This window comes from Hippocampus zosterae, chromosome 9 (assembly GCF_025434085.1).
Source record: "Hippocampus zosterae strain Florida chromosome 9, ASM2543408v3, whole genome shotgun sequence".
In the NCBI taxonomy this organism is placed as follows: Eukaryota; Metazoa; Chordata; class Actinopteri; order Syngnathiformes; family Syngnathidae; genus Hippocampus; species Hippocampus zosterae.
In genome coordinates this window covers 22,755,296-22,776,228 of record NC_067459.1, presented here as the reverse complement: position 1 = coordinate 22,776,228, position 20,933 = coordinate 22,755,296, and the positions used below count along the sequence as shown (strand labels likewise).

General features: G+C 48.0%; 2 protein-coding genes and 1 long non-coding RNA gene across 3 annotated transcripts in view; 1 reads left to right on the top strand and 2 right to left on the bottom strand.

Moving 5' to 3' along the window:
• Positions 1 to 20,933, bottom strand: part of LOC127608118 (uncharacterized) — a 321,393-nt gene that overhangs the window by 85,190 nt on the left and 215,270 nt on the right. The gene's annotated exons all lie outside the window — the stretch shown is intronic.
• tbc1d20 (TBC1 domain family, member 20) overlaps positions 1 to 20,933 on the bottom strand; it is a 198,365-nt gene that overhangs the window by 145,833 nt on the left and 31,599 nt on the right. The window lies entirely within an intron of this gene.
• Positions 906 to 11,132, top strand: dhrs3b (dehydrogenase/reductase (SDR family) member 3b). The gene is made up of 6 exons (XM_052077017.1): positions 906 to 1,374; positions 7,666 to 7,809; positions 8,071 to 8,190; positions 9,428 to 9,666; positions 10,475 to 10,600; positions 10,692 to 11,132. The coding sequence occupies exons 1-6, from the start codon at positions 1,180 to 1,182 to the stop codon at positions 10,774 to 10,776; spliced, it is 909 nt and encodes a 302-aa protein (XP_051932977.1). The 5' UTR covers positions 906 to 1,179; the 3' UTR covers positions 10,777 to 11,132.

The following is a 20,933-nucleotide window of genomic DNA, read 5'->3' as shown; positions in this document are numbered from 1 at the left end:
ATATATATATATATATATACACACACACACACACACACACACACACACACACAGTATCTCACAGTGCACAGGTTGGTGGTTCAATCCCGGCTCCGGCCTCCCTGTGTGGAGTATGCATGTTCTTCCCGTGCCTACGTGGGTTTTCGCCGGGTGCTCCGGTTTCCTCCCACATTCCAAAAACATGCATGGCAGGCTGACTGAACACTTGAAATTGTCCCTGGGTGTGAGTGTGAGTGCGGATATTTGTGGTTTTCACTTCAGGGGTACCCCGAAGACGGCTGGGATAGGCTCCAGCACCCCCCCCCCCCACCCCCTCTGATGAGAAGCACGTTCAAAAATGAATGGATGGAGATAGATAAATGGATGTGCCACAGTGGTTAGCACGTCTGCCTCACAGTGCAGAGGTCGTGAGTTCAAATCCAGTTGAACACTCTCGTCTCAACTGTCCCCTGGTGTGATTGTGAGTCAAAATGGTTGTTTGCGCACACACAAACAAACACACACTCACAGACAAAGCATTCGCTCTTTAACAAATGAGACAGGTCTTGGTGCATATGGAGGCCCTTGTGTCCACTTAATTAAGTGACCAGTGGGTGGGTGTTAAGTGTTTGAATCCCACTTGACGAGTTGGCTTGTTTATTTTGCTCACCTGATAAGCCAAATGAAAAAGAACAACAACTTTTAATTCGCTTTTTAATAGTGTAGCTATGACTGGAGGTGAATTAACTTTTTATGCGGGATGGCGGGGGAGAGGAGGGGGGAGGGGTCACCCACCTGGATCTCAGTGGGGTGACCACTTTTCGGAGGCCCTCCACGCCAGCGAGCGCGTCGATCAGGATTACTGCCCCCCTCCCCCCCAGCCACCCTCCTTTACCCCCCACCCCCACCCCTCCCCCTGCTCCTTCGCAGCCTGCCCTCGGCTCGGCTCCACGCTCCACGTTCGGCGGGAGGCGCGCGTATAAAAGCGGCGCGAGGCGGCTTGCGGAGCGCACAAGAGTTTGGCGCAGGGGGGGCTTCAGAGGCGGGATGAGCGAGCAAAGCGGCGCCCCGTCGACGTCAAACGAATTCAGACGCGAGTTTTTGCCGTGCGCGAAGAACCCCCTCCTCAAGGTGCGCTTGAGCGGCAGGTGAGGGACTCCGTGAAGAAAAGTGCAGCCGGAGCCAAGACTTTTCGCCAGCATGGAGCTGAGGGGCGCGTGTCGGGCGCTCCTCTTCCCGATCCAAGTGCTCTTCTACGTGCTGCGCTCGGCGGTGCGGTGGCTGGTGCCGAGCAGGCGGAAGCAGCTGAGCGACGAGGTGGTGTTGATCACGGGAGGGGGACGCGGCATCGGACGCCACCTGGCCAAGGAGTTCGCCAAGCAGGGCGCCAGGAAGGTAACGCACAAAAAAAAAAAAAAAAAAAAAAAAAAAGGCCCTCGCAGTGCACGCTTTGTTGTTGTGTCTGCAGATCGGAGTCGTGTGCAATTCGGAGTATTACACAACAAGTGGGGGGGGGGGGGGGGGTCACGCAGAGGTTTTATGGCAGGCTGCTGGTGTGATTAAACAGCTGACACGTGACGCGTGTGGTGGGAAGGGCTGCGGCGGGATTGACGTGTCGGGGAGCCGCACTCGGAAAAGGCGTGCGAGGGGGAGTCATCCAGAGGACGCGCTATTAGGCCAACCGATCCATTACAACGGCTGCGTGCCAAATAAGAGTTGACGGGACTTGGCTTTTGATTGACGCTGATTGTCTCGTTTGGCTCCTCCCGATGCAAAAACCATGATGAGAAACAGCTGCTCACCCAAACTATCACCGCAATCGGGCATGTATTGATCACAGCCGTGCATCTTTTGGGGAGGCACGTTCCGATTTGGATTTGCAACCCAAGTCCACTTTGTTTGCTCCATTATCTTTCGTCGGTCCTTTATTCGTTTATGGCCACCGATCAGCACATGTTGCTCGATGGAATGACGTCACATTCGTGAGCTGTCAGAGTGTGTCCGGTTTCCTGCATCGGATATGATTACATATTGTGCAAGTGCACATCATTTTCTTATGAGCAATCACGTTTCTAAGTTAACTGTTGGGAAGTCTTGCTTGGGAATGGGGTACCTAATGAAGTGTCCAGAGTGGGCCACAAGTTTCTCTTCATTTTCTGCCGATGCCCGGATGAATTTGGCCAAGTTCCACCTTTGCTGAAAAAAAATCATCATTCTCAACCCGCCAACGATATGCAACAATTCAAAGACGCTTTTAACAAGTTGTGTATCTTCTCATTATAACGACTTAATGAATAAAGAAGCAAAAATGGTCTCTTGCGGGGTCAAGGTCAGATTTGTGTCCATACGGTTTCACATTAAAGACCCTCAAGTTCAAACTATTGTCGAGATTGTCATCTTACTGGCGATTGCGCTTGTTTTGGTTCCAAATGTGGAGTAAGTTGTGCTCAGCACAGAGGGGGCATATCTAATTTTATGGGCATAAGGACCACCCAAAAATCCTAAAGAGAAAAAGAAAATCCTCCTCGATTTAATTTATCAGCCTGAATTAGAGCCTCTGCTTTTTTTTTTTTTTTTTTTTTTTGGTGATTGTTTCAAAATTTTAAAAAGACCAAAGATGCAAAATTGGGTATTTTTCATGTATTTAATGTTAGTACTTGTAATGTCTCGCTTGGTGTCTGTCGGTGTAATTACCTTAAACTACCCTAAAATGTGCATATTACTTAATGGGTTGGTTTTATTATATTTATCATTGTTATTGTTTTTATTATTACTAAATTAAAGGCAAAATATGTCAAAGTGGTCCTCGGAGGATAAAGTTTGGACACCCTGCCCGGTGTGTAAATTTATTTAAGTGTCTTAAAAAAATCGACAACCAAAAAAATCCTTTTTCAAAAAGACTTTTTCAGAGTGCAGCTGCACAACAAAAGATGTCGCTCTGCTTTTCAGCACCTCATTGTTGGGCTCCACAAAGGTGTGAAGGCATTGAAAACAACACCTGCGCTAATGTGCGCCGCAAACTACCTCCTGCTTGCAAAGATGCTCAGAGGAAACAGCGGGGCCATTTTGAATGAGGCTAACCTCTGATGTGAACCGGCGCCATCCCCCCCACCGTCTCTCCTTTGTGAGTGTCAGGCCTGAATTTCCTTTTTCCTCTGCGCGGACTTCCACGCTGCATGAAAGGGCAAACTGAAGAGTTGATGAATGAATCCTCGGAGATGAGACTCGAGCAGGAGAACGGAGAATTGGCGCGACGAAGCAATCATTCTTCGGACAGCTTCCAAAAAAGAAAAAAAAAAAGAAGAAGAGAGACCTCTCAGCAGAGGTGTCAAAAGTACTCCTACTGTGCACTTAAGTAGAAAACGTGGAAAGACTGAAAACTATAGACAGTGCTACTCTTTGATGGAGAGCATTTCACAGTGCCCCCACTAGATAAATGTGTGATCACCTTCATTCACGTCCACAGTTAGCCCGCGGAGCGCAATGTGCAGTTAGCTAGCTAGCTACCTCAAAAAGGACTTGAATGTTTGGTAATGTCAAAGTGCAGTTGGTATGCTACTTTTGAAAGCCCTGTCAACTTCGTTTTGAGGTTTAGATCCCGCAGAGTCCGATTTGTTTTTTTTCTTGTCGCATTTTTCTTTTAGCTACCTAGCTAGCTAGCTACCTAGCTAGGTAGCTAGCTAGCTAGCGACTGTAAGTCTACATCTCCACCAAAAAGAATTTTTGACTCAATCGTACACTGTACGATTTACGTTGTCGTTTGAGAGCCCGCTGGCACTTGCCAAACTTTTATGCTATCAAAAAAAGGGTGTCGCTAACTTTCTGAGCGGAATGAACCATTCTCTTGAATCAAGGAGTAGAAAGGGAATATCTTGATTTGCTCAATCTGTGACGTCAGCGTCGTGAATGCTCCCTGGTCCTCATTTCTCCATACCGCTGCAGTCCCTGTTTTTGTCCCCCCCCCCACCCCCCATAAGACCCCAGGATCTCAACCACAGTAGACTTTACCTTTCTCCTCACAATTTAGACAATCTGAGGAGGAAAAATGTACACACGGTTTTTCAAATCGATGAACTCAAAGTAAAACGTTGTTCGAAAAATACTCAAGTCCGATAATATCCTCCTTAAACGAGTAACAAACAATTGATTTCTTCTTGATGGTCTGAAAATGTGCAATTCAATCTGGTCGAAAGCCCACAGTGCTGACAACAGGTTTGTGTGTGTTTTGTCCCGGAGGCGGGAAGCACACCACTCCCAGCTGGGTATTGCCCCGCAACTGACCTTGCTGTCTCTGCAGTAATTAGACAGCAGCAGGCGACTGCCTCCTGAACTCCCGCTGCCCCCTCTGTGTGGGTGCCGGCTCTCCCTCCTCTGTAGCCCTTTTTACTGTGGCGGGTGTGAAATCGAAAGGGGGGGTGGGGGGTGGGTGGGTCGGACATCGCGGAGTAACACGTGACTGTCGTGTAGTTGCGGCACAGCCAACGATGCTCCCCGTTGTTTCAAGCTGTGCAACTTTGGTGCGACGATGCTTTCGTTTGCCTCGGCGACTGGTTGTTAAGCTCAGTTTGGAAGAGCGAAAAGCGTTACTCATCGCCCACAGAAAGTCGCCGCCTGGAATTGCTCTTTTTCGGGTGACCGTGAAAAGAGCTTCTCCGGAAACAAGTGGGCATTTACTACATCGCTAACGCGCTACTCACGAAAAGTTTGGGACTTTCAGCTTCTGGATGAAGTTTCAGGAGGAGCAATTGTAACGTTTACAGTTGAACTTCATTTGGCCTCTAAACCTTTTGTATGCACTTTGTGTTTGATGTGTTTAATCCGTGAGTCGGATCACGTCGTCTGAATTGATTTCGTCAGGGTTAAATTTCAAGCTATCGGAAGAGACAAACTCAATAAGTCAAATGTCCTCGACTGATTGATGGGTGGGTGTTACGGGAGTTAATTTAAAACTGCTTTCTCACTGTTTCCTTTCAATTTTGCTAATCCTTGTTTGCTCAGAGCTTATTGTGTGTGGTGACGGATGATAAACCCCAGTGAATCAAAAGTGTGTGTGTTAGTGTGTGATTTTTATATATTTTTTTAACATGTGAGCACAGTTCGAGGCCTGACATTTTAATGAGATATTTTGGGGGGGGGGGCGGAGGTATGGGATGTGGGGGTTCTTTGTCAGCATTGTTTGCAAGAATCCAATCCCATTAAAAGCTCTCGCTTATTCATTAGGACCTGTCTGCTTTATGCTTATCTCTCATGGCCCGGCAAAAAAACTAAACATAAAACCCAATCAACTCTAAAAAGTTAGCACAGGCTCATGGCTGGTGGTGTCGAATTTCCATGTTTGCTTAGCCAGCGACTCGAGCCTTTTGCCAAACAGCAGCAGTGAAGGCCATCCGTGCAAAGATGCAAAGGCCTCCAGGACTGCCTCATTGGAAGAACACCTTGCGAACCACCTGTTCACTGAAGCAAACAATCCTAAAATCGCTTGTAAAGAATCCTTTGGTCTCTTTAAGGGGTTAAACCCGATACACTCTAAATACTAAATGACCATTTGAGTTTCTAAAATACAAGTGCCGGTACACAATTTATTCTGGGATGCTTTAAAGTTCCTTTTAGGAGAAACGGCAGCAAAACAGGCCAAAATCCATATGTCAGTAATTGAAGATGGGCAAAGATTGATAGAATAGTGCGGTTTAGCCAAATGTGAAGGTGTAGACGATAGGACCTGTATGTCTTAACTCGAGTTTAAAATATTTCTAACAGAGGTGGTCACGCTTCATTTCACAGATAAGGCGTTCCAGAGTGTCGGAGCTTGAATAGAGAATGCTCAAGAACCTGCGGAGACAAAAGAAAAAGTAGCCACCCGTTGGGACTATTCCGCTCTGTGCGACTCCGGGTTCTGAAACGGCAGTTGAAGGAAATCCGTTATGCATTGATCACATTATTTATCGCAAAAATGTTGGGTCTCAGCCATGTATGTGGCTCATGCAGTGCGCAGAAGCGCCATTGATCTGGTCTCACCCCTTTTGCCTTTCAAAAGAGAGACAGAGAGAGAAAATAACAATGAAAAGGCACACGTTCATCTAAAACTGCTGATGGATGGGCCAGCGCGGTCCGAGTCACCTCCCCCACTTTTTCCCCGTCCGATATTAGCCCGAGTCGCTGCGGGCAAGCGGCCAAATCGCGCACTCGCGCCCTCAGCACTTCGCACACGTTTTTCCGACTTCCTGAGCAGAAATGAGCGGGCTCCTCTGCTCAAAACGCCGTCTAATCTCTTTGAGAATTTGTGTTTGGAGCGATGAGGAGGGCTCACCCCCTGATTTCATTACCTTTCCCTGACCCCGGAGACTGACAGATCTAATTGCCCAATCACTAGTACCCCCCACCCCCCACCCTTCCCTCCCACCCCCCAGCCTCGCACACTCTTGTAACACCCCACCCCACCGCTAGCCGACCCCGTGGTCCGTGCCCAGATGACCGGCCCTTCTATTGGTCTTGGTGTGGATGAAGAGACGGTTCATTCACACGGCAGCAAACTCGGCCACCCCCCCACCCCCCCCCCCGCCACACACGCGTGCGCTCACACACACACACACACACACACTTTTAATCTGGCTCTTGACTATTTGTCGAAGTGAAAATGGCCTCTCTGTTCTCTCAATGAAAAGAGTGGTGCTTATCTGGTCTGGTGGTCTGACTGCCAGAAATATTGTGCAAGGCACACACGGTATTTTGTTGGCTGTGGCTGAGGACTGCGGGATGCAAAAGGCTTTTGTGTTTTTTTTTGGGCGGGGGGTTGTGACTTGGTTTGTAAGAAATCACTCATGATGAGTGCATATTTTTATTTCACTTAAGTCTGCGATTCAGCAGTCTGCGAGCACTAAGTCGTTAGTACGTCTGCCTCACAGTTCTGAAGGTTGTCGTTGTGCCTTTTTCCAGATCGCACTTCCATTGTGAATTTGATTGTCTAAAACGTCAAGGTGGCAAGACCGATGTGTGTTCGGTGACATGCCTGCTGCATGCACCGCACACTGGATCCGCTCGACGCTACCTGACGATGGCAGCTTGATGAAGTAGTGCCGTCTGTATGAGTTAAAACACAATCTATGATTTTTTTTCTTGGTCATCTTTTTCTTGGCAACCTCCTAACTCCAACTACGGCTGTTAAATTACCAAAATCTGGTCTCGTAGTGGGCGGCCCGGTAGTCCAGTGGTTAGCACGTCGGCTTCACAGTGCAGAGGTATCGGGTTCGATTCCAGCTCCGGCCTCCCTGTGTGGAGTTTGCATGTTCTCCCCGGGCCTGCGTGGGTTTTCTCCGGGTACTCCGGTTTCCTCCCACATTCCAAAAACATGCGTGGCAGGCTGATTGAACACTCAAAATTGTCCCTCGTGGGAGTGTGACCGTGGATGGTTGTTCGTCTCTGTGTGCCCTGCGATCGGCTGGCAACCGATTCAGGGTGTCCCCCGCCTACTGCCCGATGACAGCTGGGATAGGCTCCAGCACCCCCCGCGACCCTAGTGAGGATCAAGCGGCTCAGAAGATGAATGAATGAATGAATGGTCTCGTAGTAGAGGCGGGTAGGGTTGACCAGTGACTCGCATTACTATTTTATTTATTTATTTTTAATCATAATTGTACAATCGCTTCATTGTCCCCATTTTTCACTCTAAGCCCATCATTTTCATGGCAGGTAATCCTGTGGGGCCGCACAGAGAAGTGTCTCAAAGAGACGTCCGCCGAGATCGCTCTGTCGGGAACAGAGTGCCACTACTTCCTTTGCGACGTGGCCAATCGGGAGGAGGTCTATAAGCAAGCCAAGGTCGTTCGAGAAAAGGTACTCCACATTGACAGAACCTCGCAAAATGTTTCCCTGTGGTTCCACCTCCCAGCCTCCGAACGCGCGTGTTTGGCTGCCGAGCCGCTTCATCTCTCCCATCTGGCATATAGATTTACTTCAACTGAAATCTCGAAATAAGAGCGGAGAAGGTTGATGACACTTCTGGTGCAGCAAAGTGCAATATCTCATGAAAGCAGACACGTGGTGCGCTTGCCAACCTTTTGTCTTTTTCCCCCTCTGTTTGCTTTCTGCTATCAGGTGGGAGATGTTACCATTTTGGTGAACAACGCGGCTGTGGTCCACGGCAAAAGTCTGATGGACAGCGATGACGATGCCCTACTGAAATCGCAGCACATCAACACCATGGGACAGTTTTGGGTAAGCAAGATTAAAAGACCACCGTGGGTTTGTTGTGTTTTTTTTTTTTGCTAGTGTCACCAGCAAGAGCAAAACGGCAGCAAAAGCAAAACAAAACAGCCAAGATTGTCACACCCGATACCTTTTGGTTACTGGGCAACACAACAAAACCATGCTGATCTATGCTGTTGGGCTTTTTTTTTTCGATCCTTATCAATCTTTGCCATTGGCTTATAGGGACAGCCGTGAAAACAAAATACTCTTCCATGAGATAGCCAAACGATTATGCACCTGTTTCTGTCATCACAGTAGGAGGGTTACATGTAATTCAGTCTTCCGCGGTGGCCAACAAAACACTGTGCTCAACCCTAACGCTACACTAACCCCCAGAGTTAGGGATATGGCTAATGCTAACCCTAGCCGGTAGCTAAGATATCCTTTAAGATAAGACATCCTTTATTTGTCCCACGCTGGGGAAGTTTACAGCCTCCAGCAGCAAGAATGTGGGTAGAAAGAAGAAAAAACAAACAAACACCGTTCAATTAATGAGGTACTATGAGGGGTAGAAGTACTTTTGTCGTTGTTGTAGCTGTATTATCAGAAGTTGAGCAGCTTCAGTAAAGCTAGCAGACTAGTAATGGTCTGAGCAGTAGCTAATATATTATTATGTAGTAATATAATTTGTAGGACTAGTAAGCGTAGTATTAGCTAAATCGGTACAAGACTGAATATTCGTCTTCAACTAGCATTATTAGCAGTAGCAACAGCATATCTTGTATTACAGAATGCACGAAGAAACATTGGATTACTGTGAACAGTACGCCTTTCACGGCCAGATGTGCTTCAAGTTAAGTTCCATGTGTTGGTAATTTCTTGTCCTTGCAAATGTCACAAAGCTAGCGATCATCAAATAAGGAATCCCCGCATCGAAAGGAGAATAAAGGCTCAACATGGGACTGTCAGAACCGCTCTTGAAGAACCTTCAAACTTGTCGAGTGTGGCAAGTTCGGAGGGCTAAGTGGAATGTTTCTGAAGGATTAATTTCCTGAAACATTTAGAGGGAGGGTTGGGGGGCTGCGAATGTCATGGCATCATGATTCTAAATGGAGATCAGAAGACGGAAATATGCAGACGGAAATTCAATGAGGCTTTAAGTGGAAATTGAAAAACAATCTGTGGTTTGACCCGTGGCCAGTCCTTGGCTGGATTTCATTCGCTTCTTTGTTTCTTTGCATCTTTTTACCATTCGTCTGGTCAGACCACAAAGGCCTTTCTGCCTCGGATGCTGGAGCTTCAGCGTGGTCACGTCGTGTGCATCAACTCCATCCTGTCCCAGTCGCCCATCCCCGGCGCCATAGACTACTGCACCTCCAAGGCATCATCGCTGGCCTTCATGGAGAGTTTGACTTTGGGCCTGCTGGACTGCCCCGGCGTTGGCTGCACCACAGTTCTTCCCTTCCATACCAACACCGAAATGTTCCAGGGCATGAGGGTCAGGTGGGAAACGCCGTCCTTTGTACTAAGCCTGTATCTATTTTTGTCCCAACCCCTTTGGAAAAGCCAGAAGCTCTTCAATCCTCTTTGGCAAGAAAACAGTTTTCCAAAACGGTAGTTTTGTATCGACCAAGGGCTGTTTCTACAAGGTTAGCGTATCATATACAAAAGCTGTGACTCAAACTGTCGGTGGTTTGTCAGTCACAATTTTAAGCGAGGATTCTGACCGCGGGCGGCCCGGTAGTCCAGTGGTTAGCACGTCGGCTTCACAGTGCAGAGGTACCGGGTTCAATTCCAGCTCCGGCCTCCCTGTGTGGAGTTTGCATGTTCTCCCCGGGCCTGCGTGGGTTTTCTCCGGGTGCTCCGGTTTCCTCCCACATTCCAAAAATATGCATGGCAGGCTGATTGAACACTCTAAATTGTCCCTAGGTGTGAGTGCGAATGGTTGTTCGTCTCTGTGTGCCTTGCGATTGGCTGGCAACCGATTCAGGGTGTCCCCCGCCTACTGCCCGGAGACAGCTGGGATAGGCTCCAGCACCCCCCGCGACCCTAGTGAGGATCAAGCGGCTCGGAAGATGAATGAATGAATGAAAAGGATTCTGACCGCTGCGCTTGGGGTAGTCCTAGACGGAAAGACACTTTCCAGACCGTCTTTCCGTCAGCGTTTGGCATTTGTCAACATTTTGCGATGGGTTGCTGTTTGATCATAACCCGGGCGCAATATAGACAAGTGCATTTCCGAGACTTTGTCGCGAGCCTTCATGTCGAGCTGGTAAGAGTTTTCCTCACTACGTTGTCCTTTCTTTGCTAGGTTTCCCCAGTTGTTTCCACCTCTTAGGCCAGAGGTGGTTGCCCAAAAGACTGTGGATGCGGTCCGTGCAGATGTGGCTTTTCTCTACCTGCCTTGGACCATGCATGCGCTTGTCGTTCTCAAAAGGTAAGCGTGGCCCCCCAACGTGGTTTCTTGCATCCTTTCTTCCACTTGCTAAACCCCCCCCTCCCCCCACTGTCCCTTCTCAACTTTCCAGCTTCATGCCACAAGTCGCACTGGAAGAAATCCATAAGTTTACGGGGAGTTATACCTGCATGAACACGTTCAAAGGACGGACATGAGCCTGGATGCAGTTTCGAGGTGACCTCGCTATCTCTGGGTTCAAGTAGGAAACTATGGACCTCGTGATACTTGGAGTTGGAGAAGACGCCATCGCGGACGGACTTTTGCATCTTCAGGGTGAAATATGTGTGATGAAGGATCGAGGCATGGCCCTGTTTGAAGGTTAGGGAAAGCGTTTTTTTTCCCGCACGTGTGTTTGTATATACTGTACAGAGATGCCTTCTTAGAAGCCGTGTATACGTCTGTACCCCGTGCCCCTTGTTTTAGTCAGATTACTTTTTTCTTTTTTTTTTAACTTCTTTTGGTTTTTATTTGAATCAGAAATTGAGATAATAAAATGTGGTTTTAGACATGACCTCTTTCTGTGTGCAGTTCAAGAATTTGGACGGCTGGGGCCACGTGATAGCACTTTGGAGATTTATGTCAGGCGTGCGTTCAACGACTGTGACGGAGGATATTGTCAAAGAAGGAAAAAAAAGGGGCGTGTTTCGGATGATCGAAGATGTATTGGGTCAGACTCGGTGTGGTCTTCTGCCACCACGTCTCAACTCCATCTCATGAACCACATAAAAAGGCCATTAATGCTCTTTTATAGGGTGGGGGGGGGGGGGGGGGGCGAAAAGTCGATCTTGCATATTAAACGGATGGAGCGCTACCTGTGAGTCAGCATAAGCGCAATGCTTTTCAACATACTCTGACGTTCATCTCATGATAGTCTCCAGCTGATTTAAGACATATTCATCAGGGGCTACGGCCCTAACGTGTCCAATTTGTCGATGGAGTCGTCCTTGCGGATGCATCAATGCAATGTGATCTGAACGTATTTATGGGACTGTCTGAAGTACTCATACGCACGGCGTTCACTAAAATGAATGGCTTTGGTGTCCATCTTACTTCATTTGAAGAAAATGGGATCTCTCATGTCTTCAGACGGATATGTCTTCGTCATGTCCCTCGAGGTACGTAGTAACGAGGTTCGACTGTACTTGGCCGGTTGGATTACGGAACGGAGAGGGCCATATGTGGACCATGGTCTCTAGTTTGCCCAACTTGCATTGTTTGTGTGTGTGTGTGATCTCGGCCTGTCCTCTTGCACCCAGAAGAGAGTAATTAACAATCGCAAGGCTGTCCGCGTGCACCTTCCTCACCACTGTGCGAGGAAGGCGGGGCTTGGCCCGCCTCCTCCATGCCGCCTGTTTCTCATTGTCAGGCCGAGCTGTTGCGAAAGCGGAGCGGGACGGAGCTGCTTCTCAGGATGGAAATAGGTCGGGGAGGCACGTCGCTCGCGTATGCTGGAAGAGGAGAACTAAAATGGTTTTGAAATCTCCCGGGGCAGGTTCAGTGTAAGGTTAGCCAAATACTGAATAAATCAAAGAGGACTTGGAAGGCCCTTTTTCCCCGCGGAAGGCCTTCAGCGCCAGGGTGATTGAACTGGCGCAGGTGGAAATGGAGGATTTTTTTTGGGGGGGTAGGGGTGGGGTTTCATTACTCTGTGCAGATGCCACAATGTTTATTCTTGGCATTTGACTTTTATGCAGACTGTCTTTCACACATGTGACGGCAAGTCATGATGCATTTTTTTTGTCCGTTCACATTCATATTGAAAGGGCTGGTATATAAGTAAAGTAAATAAGTTATAAGTAAAGATGTATACTAAGATGTGAGAAGACCAGATAGCCAGCCCTTGACCGCATACTTTCCAGAAGATGCTCACAAATCAAACAGAAATTTAGCACACAAGGCTAATTAATAGTAATTGTGCCTTTTCCTACCATGAATAAAAAAAGTCAATTTCCAAAAATAAAGCTATGTGCTGTCAGCCCGACAACATCAGATTTGGTATTTTAAGGATAAAAAAAATAGTCGGTGTGCCCCTCACACTATTGTCAATATTTTATTTTCACAGAACAGCAATTGACAATTAAGGTGGTCAGTGCAGCTTGTACAAAGTACCGCTCAAAATAAGTTGAGCCGTGAATGTTTAAACCGCTGGCAACAAACGTGTGTACACCCCTGAATGAAAATGTTCCACTGGGGCAGTATTCGCCGTTATCCGTGCCTGGTGTGATGCGCTTCGTTGGTTTCACAAGGTCTCGGGTGTGAATGGTAAGCAGGAGTGTTCGATTTGGGTATCAGTCACAACATCTCATCGTGTGCAACGTGTAAGGGCCGTCCGTCCTCACTTTTGTGAGATCAAACGTGTGTTTGTGTTTTGAATTTGGCACTCACTGTATGTTGTCGGTAGTTCCATTGAACTCACCAGGTGCTATCAAACACCGGTAAGATTTGGACTATCACCCGCAAAGGAAGCACGAGGACAGGTGGACCTTGTCCCGAGCTCACAGTTGTGCAACGGCAAGCCGGCGCCAGTTGCGCTTGTGTCGACACCTCATCCAGCGCTCGTCAAGCCTCCGGGCCGCTTGGCACTTGGGCTTCATCCATCACGGGGCGACCAGCAAGATAAAAAGACCCGGGCCTAACCCACGGCAAGGGGCCAGCCGTGATGCCTCAGTTGACCTGTCAAAGGGCCAGATTAATTGTACACAGTGGTGTTAAAGGTCGAGGGGAGCAACAAGCCCAGAGGCTGTCAGTCAAAACACACAGGCAAGCACAGTAGATAAATGCCGTAAAGCCATGCAAATCCATAAAGGGCCCGAGGGTGGGGTTGGGTGGGGGGAGTAAGAAGCCACGTGTGGAAATATTTCAGTGTGAGGCGGGCAAATAAGGTTTTGTTCTGAAATCAATCCTGATCTTTTACAGCTCCGCACACAGCACTGCCTCGGGCTCGTTAAAGAACATGGTATCAAGGCAAAAAATAGATAAGAACAACGGCAGCGCAGCTAGCCGGAGCCGCAATAAAGATTACCAAAAAAAAAATAATAATAAACTTGCTATCCTCTGTAAATGTTGAGCAACGTCCGCAATATCCACTGAAAGAAATGAGATGAGGCCTGCCAGTTACATCACAGCATTTGTGAATCATCTCCGGATAGAATTCAAATTTGCACCTTTGAGACCGGGACCAGCATTCGAATACGGTTACGTCCAAATGGAAGACGTGCCACTAAAGATGATTCTGATTCTGATCTGATTCTGTCTGGTTTTCACGTCCGACTACACAGGTGTCAAACTCCGGCACTTGAGGGGCACGATCTTGCAGGTTTTAGGTGTTTCCCTCCTTGAGCAGACCTGATTGACTGTGAAAGTCCCAACATTGAGCCAAAATGGCAGCTTCAAACTTCCTGTTCAGTTTTGCACATTGGCCCTTCAGACCTTTTCCTGCTTCCTCCACTGTCCACCCAATTCCGTGTCAAAGACCCATGGTCTTTGACAATTACCTCTTCAAGTTCATGAATGTCTCCTTGTGACATTTTCATGCATGTTCGACCTGTTGACCAAATTTTGCGCTGCTCTGCCTAAGTGTTGTCGAGGACTTTTTTTGTTCAAACTTCACAAGTCAGTGCCACTCGATGAGTTTTCTGGCATTGTCTTTGGGACCGCTCGAATCCATGGATAAGGTGCACGTATTTGCAAAATTGTGAAGTTCCCAAGCCCCGAGCCCACCAAAAAAAAAGTTGAGTCATTTGCCGCAAGAATGTCAATACCCAGCAATTCCGAGAGAGCCTTCACTTTTTTCTAGTGCAGATTTGAAAAGGAAAAGCAAGAGAAATTTCAATCCCTCTAAGCAGCCATAGAAAAAAAACAGAATCCCTTGAGGTCATGGGGCTGTGTTTCCAGTGTTCTGCTTTGCAGCGTCCACAGTTAGCGGCACGAAAGCGGGAGGCGAGCGCTGAGGGACAAACAAAAGCCAAGTGAACGCTGCTTTTCAGAAGGCAAAAACACTCACAGGAGAAGGGCGTGGGAGGGTGAAGCAAAGTTCAGACTGCCGCAATAGTCGCATTTGGAAAGCCCACCGGGCACCCGAGCAGCAGAGCGCTCCTGAAAACTCTTCTTTCCCACACAGGCCGGGCCTCGCCGAGATTGATTTATTATGATTATGCAAGACTGTCACAGTCGCGAGTGAACTCTGTGACCCGGCGGTGTTTTTGCTCGCGAGCCGGTCTTGTTCAAGGTGAATCGGATGTGGGTCACGCAGAGGACGCAGTTGCTCTTGCCAGGATTTAACAACGCGCTTGGAACAATGACTCAACAATGAGGTCCTATTGGGTAGCTAGCTAGCTAGCTGGGTAGCTGGCAACCATCTTATGTCTTTGGGGTGAATCTCTGAATCTCTGTAATCCATCGAGCTAGCTAGCTAGCTAGGTAGCTAGCTAGCTAGCTCGATAGATAGATAGATACCCTGTGATTTCAGGATCTCTGATCATTGAGGACGAGAGTAGAACAAGGATGCCCAAGTCCAGGCCTCGAGAGCCCAAACTATCCCCCAAAAAAGTCACAAAATAGATATAGCTTTTAAATTGCGGTGGAAAAAAAATGATCTCATCTGAATTTACCTCACAAATATACTTAGTCTGTGAAATGCGCTTAGTCTAGAAATCTGTAACAATCTGTGCTTTCGCAGTGTTTTGAGGAGATTTAGTTTTAGATTTCCTTTTGCTATCATCAGGCATGTTCCTGGTGGCAACCATCAGCTCCCTCCTGCCAGTCCTGTGTAGTCCAGGTGTGCCTTGTCGTCGCATCATTATGTTTTTAATCTTTTTTGTATTTAGTTCCCGGGTTCTTTGAGCCTCTTACCAGCCACGTGGCTGACGTACTCCTATCTCAGGAGTGCCGACAGGAAAGTCAAACAGCAGTCAAGTTAGCGTGGACACCTTCAGACCCGCGCGACTCCGGAATGGCCTCAGTTGAAGCGGCGTGGGCAGACGCGAGCTGGATGAATGACAAGCTTTGCAGACGTCAGTCGATCTCCCTCTCTCTACTTCTCTTGACACAGAAGCTTCAGTGAGATCGCAGAGCTCTGCTACGCAAACAAAGGCCTCCCGAGCCCGACGCCGAGATGCGGGTCACGTGGGCAGGCGGGCGGCCTCGCTGAACTACACCTGAACTTCGAGCTAAATGGAAACAGACCAAACACAAAGCGTGTGTACGTCAGGATGAAAGCATCCCTCTGGAGAGCCGTTACTTGGGCCTTCTGTAGAGAAGATGTTGCTTCACAGGAGAGCCTTAAAGACCCGCCCCCCTAACCCCCCAGAAAACATTCGAGTTAGCATGGGTCTGACTTGTTCATGTCATACGCCCACGATTGTTCTTCTCATTTTCAGAGATTCACCCCAAAGACATAAGTCGGCCTCATGATGTGCATAGTTCTGGTTGTTTTGTTCCTTCGTAGCTTCTGTGTGGTCATATGATGTCATACCCCAGAATAAGAAAAGCCTTACCAATGACCCGCAGGCCAGGAAGAAATCCAAGTGGTTGTAGGGAGAAGCACTAAATGCACAGAAAGATCATCATTTGCACATTCCTCTGCATCATTTTTGTCCATACTGTACTGAAATGAAAGCAAACTGCAAATCCCCGCCAAAGGGAAACCAAACCTGTGTCAGTCGGGCTTCGCGATACCGAGTTAAGACAGTCGAACCTCATTTCAACGTAACCCGCTTCCGTTTCCACCGCTATAACGTTCACATTTCAAAATCACGATGTCACGTCATTCATTTTCCATTTGCCGATTTTGCTTACAACGAACACCTTTATAACGTAACGACCAGATTTTTTCGCACAAAATAGTGAGAAGGCCTCCGTTGCTACGAACTGCGGGAAACAAACTGCCGCCGCGACCTTGCTTATGAGCAAAATGTACCGCGCGGGATTATGTACCCTTGTTAGGCACGCGACTGATCGACTCGTCCATTGCTGTACGTCCGGAGGCACGGCGCGGTCCTGAGCGCACGGTCCGAAAACACATCTGCTAAACGGCCTACGTCGTTGGCGGCCATTTTATTGGAAATGGTTACGGAACGTTTTATTGTACAGATTGGTGATGTCACTCAAGGTATGTTATAACGATGTTTGGCAGAATTGTCTTGAACATCCATCCATCATCTACCGCTTATCCGGGGCCGGATCGCGGGGGCAACAGCTTTAGCAGGGAAGCCCAGACTTCCCGCTCCCTAGCTACTTCTTCCAGCTCTCCCCGGGGGATCCCGAGTCGTTCCCAGGCAAGCTGGGTGACATAGTCTCTCCAGTGTGTCCTGGGTCTTCCTCTGGGTCTCCTCCCGGTGGGACATGACCGGAACACCTCACCAGGGAGGCGCTCAGGAGGCATCCGAATCAGATGCCCAAGCCACCTCATCTGGCTCCTCTCGATGTCGAGCAGAAGCGGCTCGACTCTGAGCCCCTCCCGGATGACAGAGCTTCTCACCTTATCTCTAAGGGAGAGCCCGGACACCCTGCGGAGAAAACTAATTTCGGCCGCTTGTATCCGGGATCTCGTTCTTTCGGTTAATGTTAAGAATTGTCTTGAACAATCGATGCAAACAGTGAAATTTGTTCTATAAATGATACACTGACAACGGTGTTGTCAGCCAAAACAAACAACAGTTGCCTTCTGGCTTCAGCCGCGAGGGGCCAATTGTTAGTCCGGTCGTGTGTAAATTTACACCTGCAACCTCTATAAAAACGTACATTTTCGCCAAGGATCCTCAAGCTTGCAAAATATAACGAGGGATAAGGGAATTCTCTCAAAATGTGGATTTATTTGGCCTCTGAACAAAGCAATTTCCAGATTGCCGAAGATCGAGGGGGTAAGAACTGAAAAATGACATTTGTGACATTTGTCGTCATCGTTTATTTTCGTCTCGCTGTTGGAGGTTGTGAGTCATTGGATTTTAGTGGCAAATCAAGCTCCCCCGCTCCTTCTGCGGAGGCTGAAGGTTTGGTTTCGTATAACAGAATAATCCCAAAGACCCGCCCACCGCTCTGCCACTGCTGCGCTGCTGCCGGGCTTGGATGAGCCAGACTGGACTGAGATTGAACTGAGTCGAGGAATTCCAACATCTGGCTTGTATCTGCAGCTTACGGTCATTTGGATGCCCCTGATGATTTCCAGTAGATTCACAAAGGCAGGATTGTTCTGGGCCCATGGCCGGACCTTGTGTGTCTGCCTTGGACTTGGAGGGCGTGGCGCTCTGGCGCCTGACTGCCACAGCTGGGCCTGTCCGTCAAAAGCTTCCGATGACACATAATCCACGCACGAGAGAGGTGGAAGGTGGCCATCATCGAAAAAGGCCTTCGAAAAAGGCAGGGACGGGAAACTCCGCCTTTTTCAAAGCAAATTAGCTGCAGTTTATGAACACTTTAGAAAAACGGCAAATACTTTCGACCTCGGCCTGCCAAACTCCCCCCCACCCCCACTCCGCCACATCTCCCAGCACCAAAGTCCCAAGCTCCACGACAAGTTTGACAATTGGGGTTCAACACCGGGTCAAGCTCTGGGTTTGACAATGGGCCAAGCTGTCTTCAATGGGAAGAAAGCAGACGGCTTTCCCACAAAGCGCTCAGTCACTCAGAGGGGAATCTGGCTTAGTGGCCTCTCCTATTTAAAACCACACTGACTGGAATTTAAAAAAAAAAAAATCTCCCTCGCTGAGTTGCGACGCGCCGTCGACGGCGTTATGACCGCCGCTATATCGCCGCTCGCATCTGCTCCATCACCGTGACACCCCCACACCCAACACTTTTCACTTCCCCATGTGCATATTTACATTGACCGTGTCTCCTCTAGATAAACTTTGCAGGCGCTTGGTGTGAAAACAAGACGTCACTCATGGCATGTGCACATCATGAGACTGTTTGCTCAAAGCCAAAAAGGCCGAAGCATATTTCTTCGCTTGCTTGTTTGGCTATTTGTGCTATGCACACTCATGCACGTTGAGGATTGAGTTGATGTGTGTGTGTGTGTGTGTGTGTGTGTGCATGCACGATCTGCATGGCAGTGGGACATGGATCTTGCACGCCGAGTGTGTGAACTCTGGCTGAACCCCCGGGTGTACTGTTTCAGGCACGCTCTGACAACCTCGCCCCAATGACCCGGCTCGCGACTGCACAATTCATGGGGAGGTCCTCTACTCGTGAACAGAAAGCAAACCCCGACCATTCGCCCCCGCCGCTTATACCTCACCGTCGCCCTCAAGCCCCACCCCCCATGTGCCCCCACCACCTTGGCTCGCCGCCTCCCTCTCCCCTCGCAACTTGTCCCAACCTCTCTCCCCCCTTGATGCTGTTTACTTCACCGGCCCGTCCCGCTTTCTCCTCCCGGCTCTCCATTTCTATCGCACTCTTGTCAACAAAACAGTCTGTCTGCTGGCATCTCCCCGCCAACATCGAGACGAAGCGTCTTCAAATTCCGCACGTCCCTAACGTGCTTATCGGCCTCTTGGAAATGACTAGGTTGTTTTTCTTTCGCGTGCACAAAATAACAATACTAATTAAGATGGAATCTTTTTGATAGAAAGGCATAAAGAACGCTGACTCAGAAAAAGAACCCGTGTGGCCTTATCAGTTAAACGGATTGCAGTTGCGGCAGTACCATAGTGGGCAGGCGGTTAGTAGGTTGGTCTCGCAAGTTCTTAAGTTCTGGGCTTTTGGCCTTAGTGATGATATGTTTACCCGCATCATGCAATAACGCTTGTAAAACCAAAATATTGGCACTGTCCGGGATTTTAAAGGCCCTTATATGCTCTTATTCGGATTTTACGCATTTTCTCATCCGTATATTGGATCATGTAAACTCAATGGGTTTACCTCCTTCGAATGGGGCATTGGTTTGTGTTCCGTGCATGCTCTATTTCGCAAGGCAACTGTGTCTTTCAAGAAGTACTTGTATGTGCGGCGATCAACGGTGATGATATTTGCCATAGTGAGAAAACGGAGAAGCCAACAGCGGCCGTATAAACGGCCGGTTGTAAATTATTCCAATTTTGTCAATGGAAGATGCTCTGTTCAGATGCGTCCAATTCATTTTAATCAGCTATAAATAATATCAATGCATATGAATCTACCGGCACTGCTGAGTGGCATCACTGATAAACATACGCCTCCCCAACCGGAGAAGGCAAAAACATCATGGGGGCCTCGAAAGCCCACCAGTCGGCGTGTCATTAACTCCCTGCCAACCTCTCACTCAGGCTTACGCTTGACATTATGGGAGGGACCATTTATCCACTCAAAGGCCCCATGCTGAGCGGCCTGTGCAAATTGCCTGATGAGTTGGCCACCCCAGACTTGCTGTTTGCTCTGTGATTCTGCAGCAAGAGATGGGCTCCGTTTGACATTTTTGCGGGGTTACATGCTCGGAGCTTGCCACATGCTCATTTGTCGTCACTTAACATAAAGAAAATGAAGCTTTAAAGTGAATAATTTTTTAAAACTTAGAATTCAGCTTAAGGTTTCGTCAATTATACAATTGCTTTAAAAAAAAAAAGTACCATTGAGAGCAATGTGAGGTCATTGCATACGGTGATTCATGACACCCGCATTTCCCTAATTAACACAAATACTGTCTTGTGCTCTAGTGCACACATAAAAATAATACTTCAATAAAGAAAATAAAGCTTTAAAGTGAATCGTTTTTTTAAACGTAGAATTCAGCTTAAGGTTTCGTCAATTATACAATTGCTTTTTAAAAAAAAAAAAATTGCACCAATGAGAGCAATGTGAGGTCATTGCCTACGGTGATTGATGACACCCGCATTTCCCTAATTAACACAAATACAGTCTTGTGCTCTAGTGCACACGTAAAATAAATACTTCAAAACAAGAGCCAAAATAACAGCCCATGAAATATGATGACAATACAGTACGGTAGAGGTTCACATAAAGGAAGCAATTGCAAGGTAATTAAATTCATTGAAACGGATGATGAAAAGATTCAGCCCAGCCAGCCATGCTGTGTAACATTTAATATTTGTGTCGTTTACGAGTCTTTGTGCTCTATCTGCTGGATGTTGAGAGTTGTGAGCTTGTCCACCCATCCATTTTCCTCACCGCTTATCCCGAAGAGGGTCGCAGTTTGTGCAGCTGTTTGGATTGCATTTACCGTATATTTTCAACAGCAGGCCAAAGAACGGGAGGCAGAATCCATCACTGACTCGTGTTGCTGCCAGGCAATATTTATTGGCGGAGGTGACTATCCTCTCCCTACCCTTTCGCTTCTCCTCGATAATTTCTCACAATAACCGCCATCTTGTGCATTACA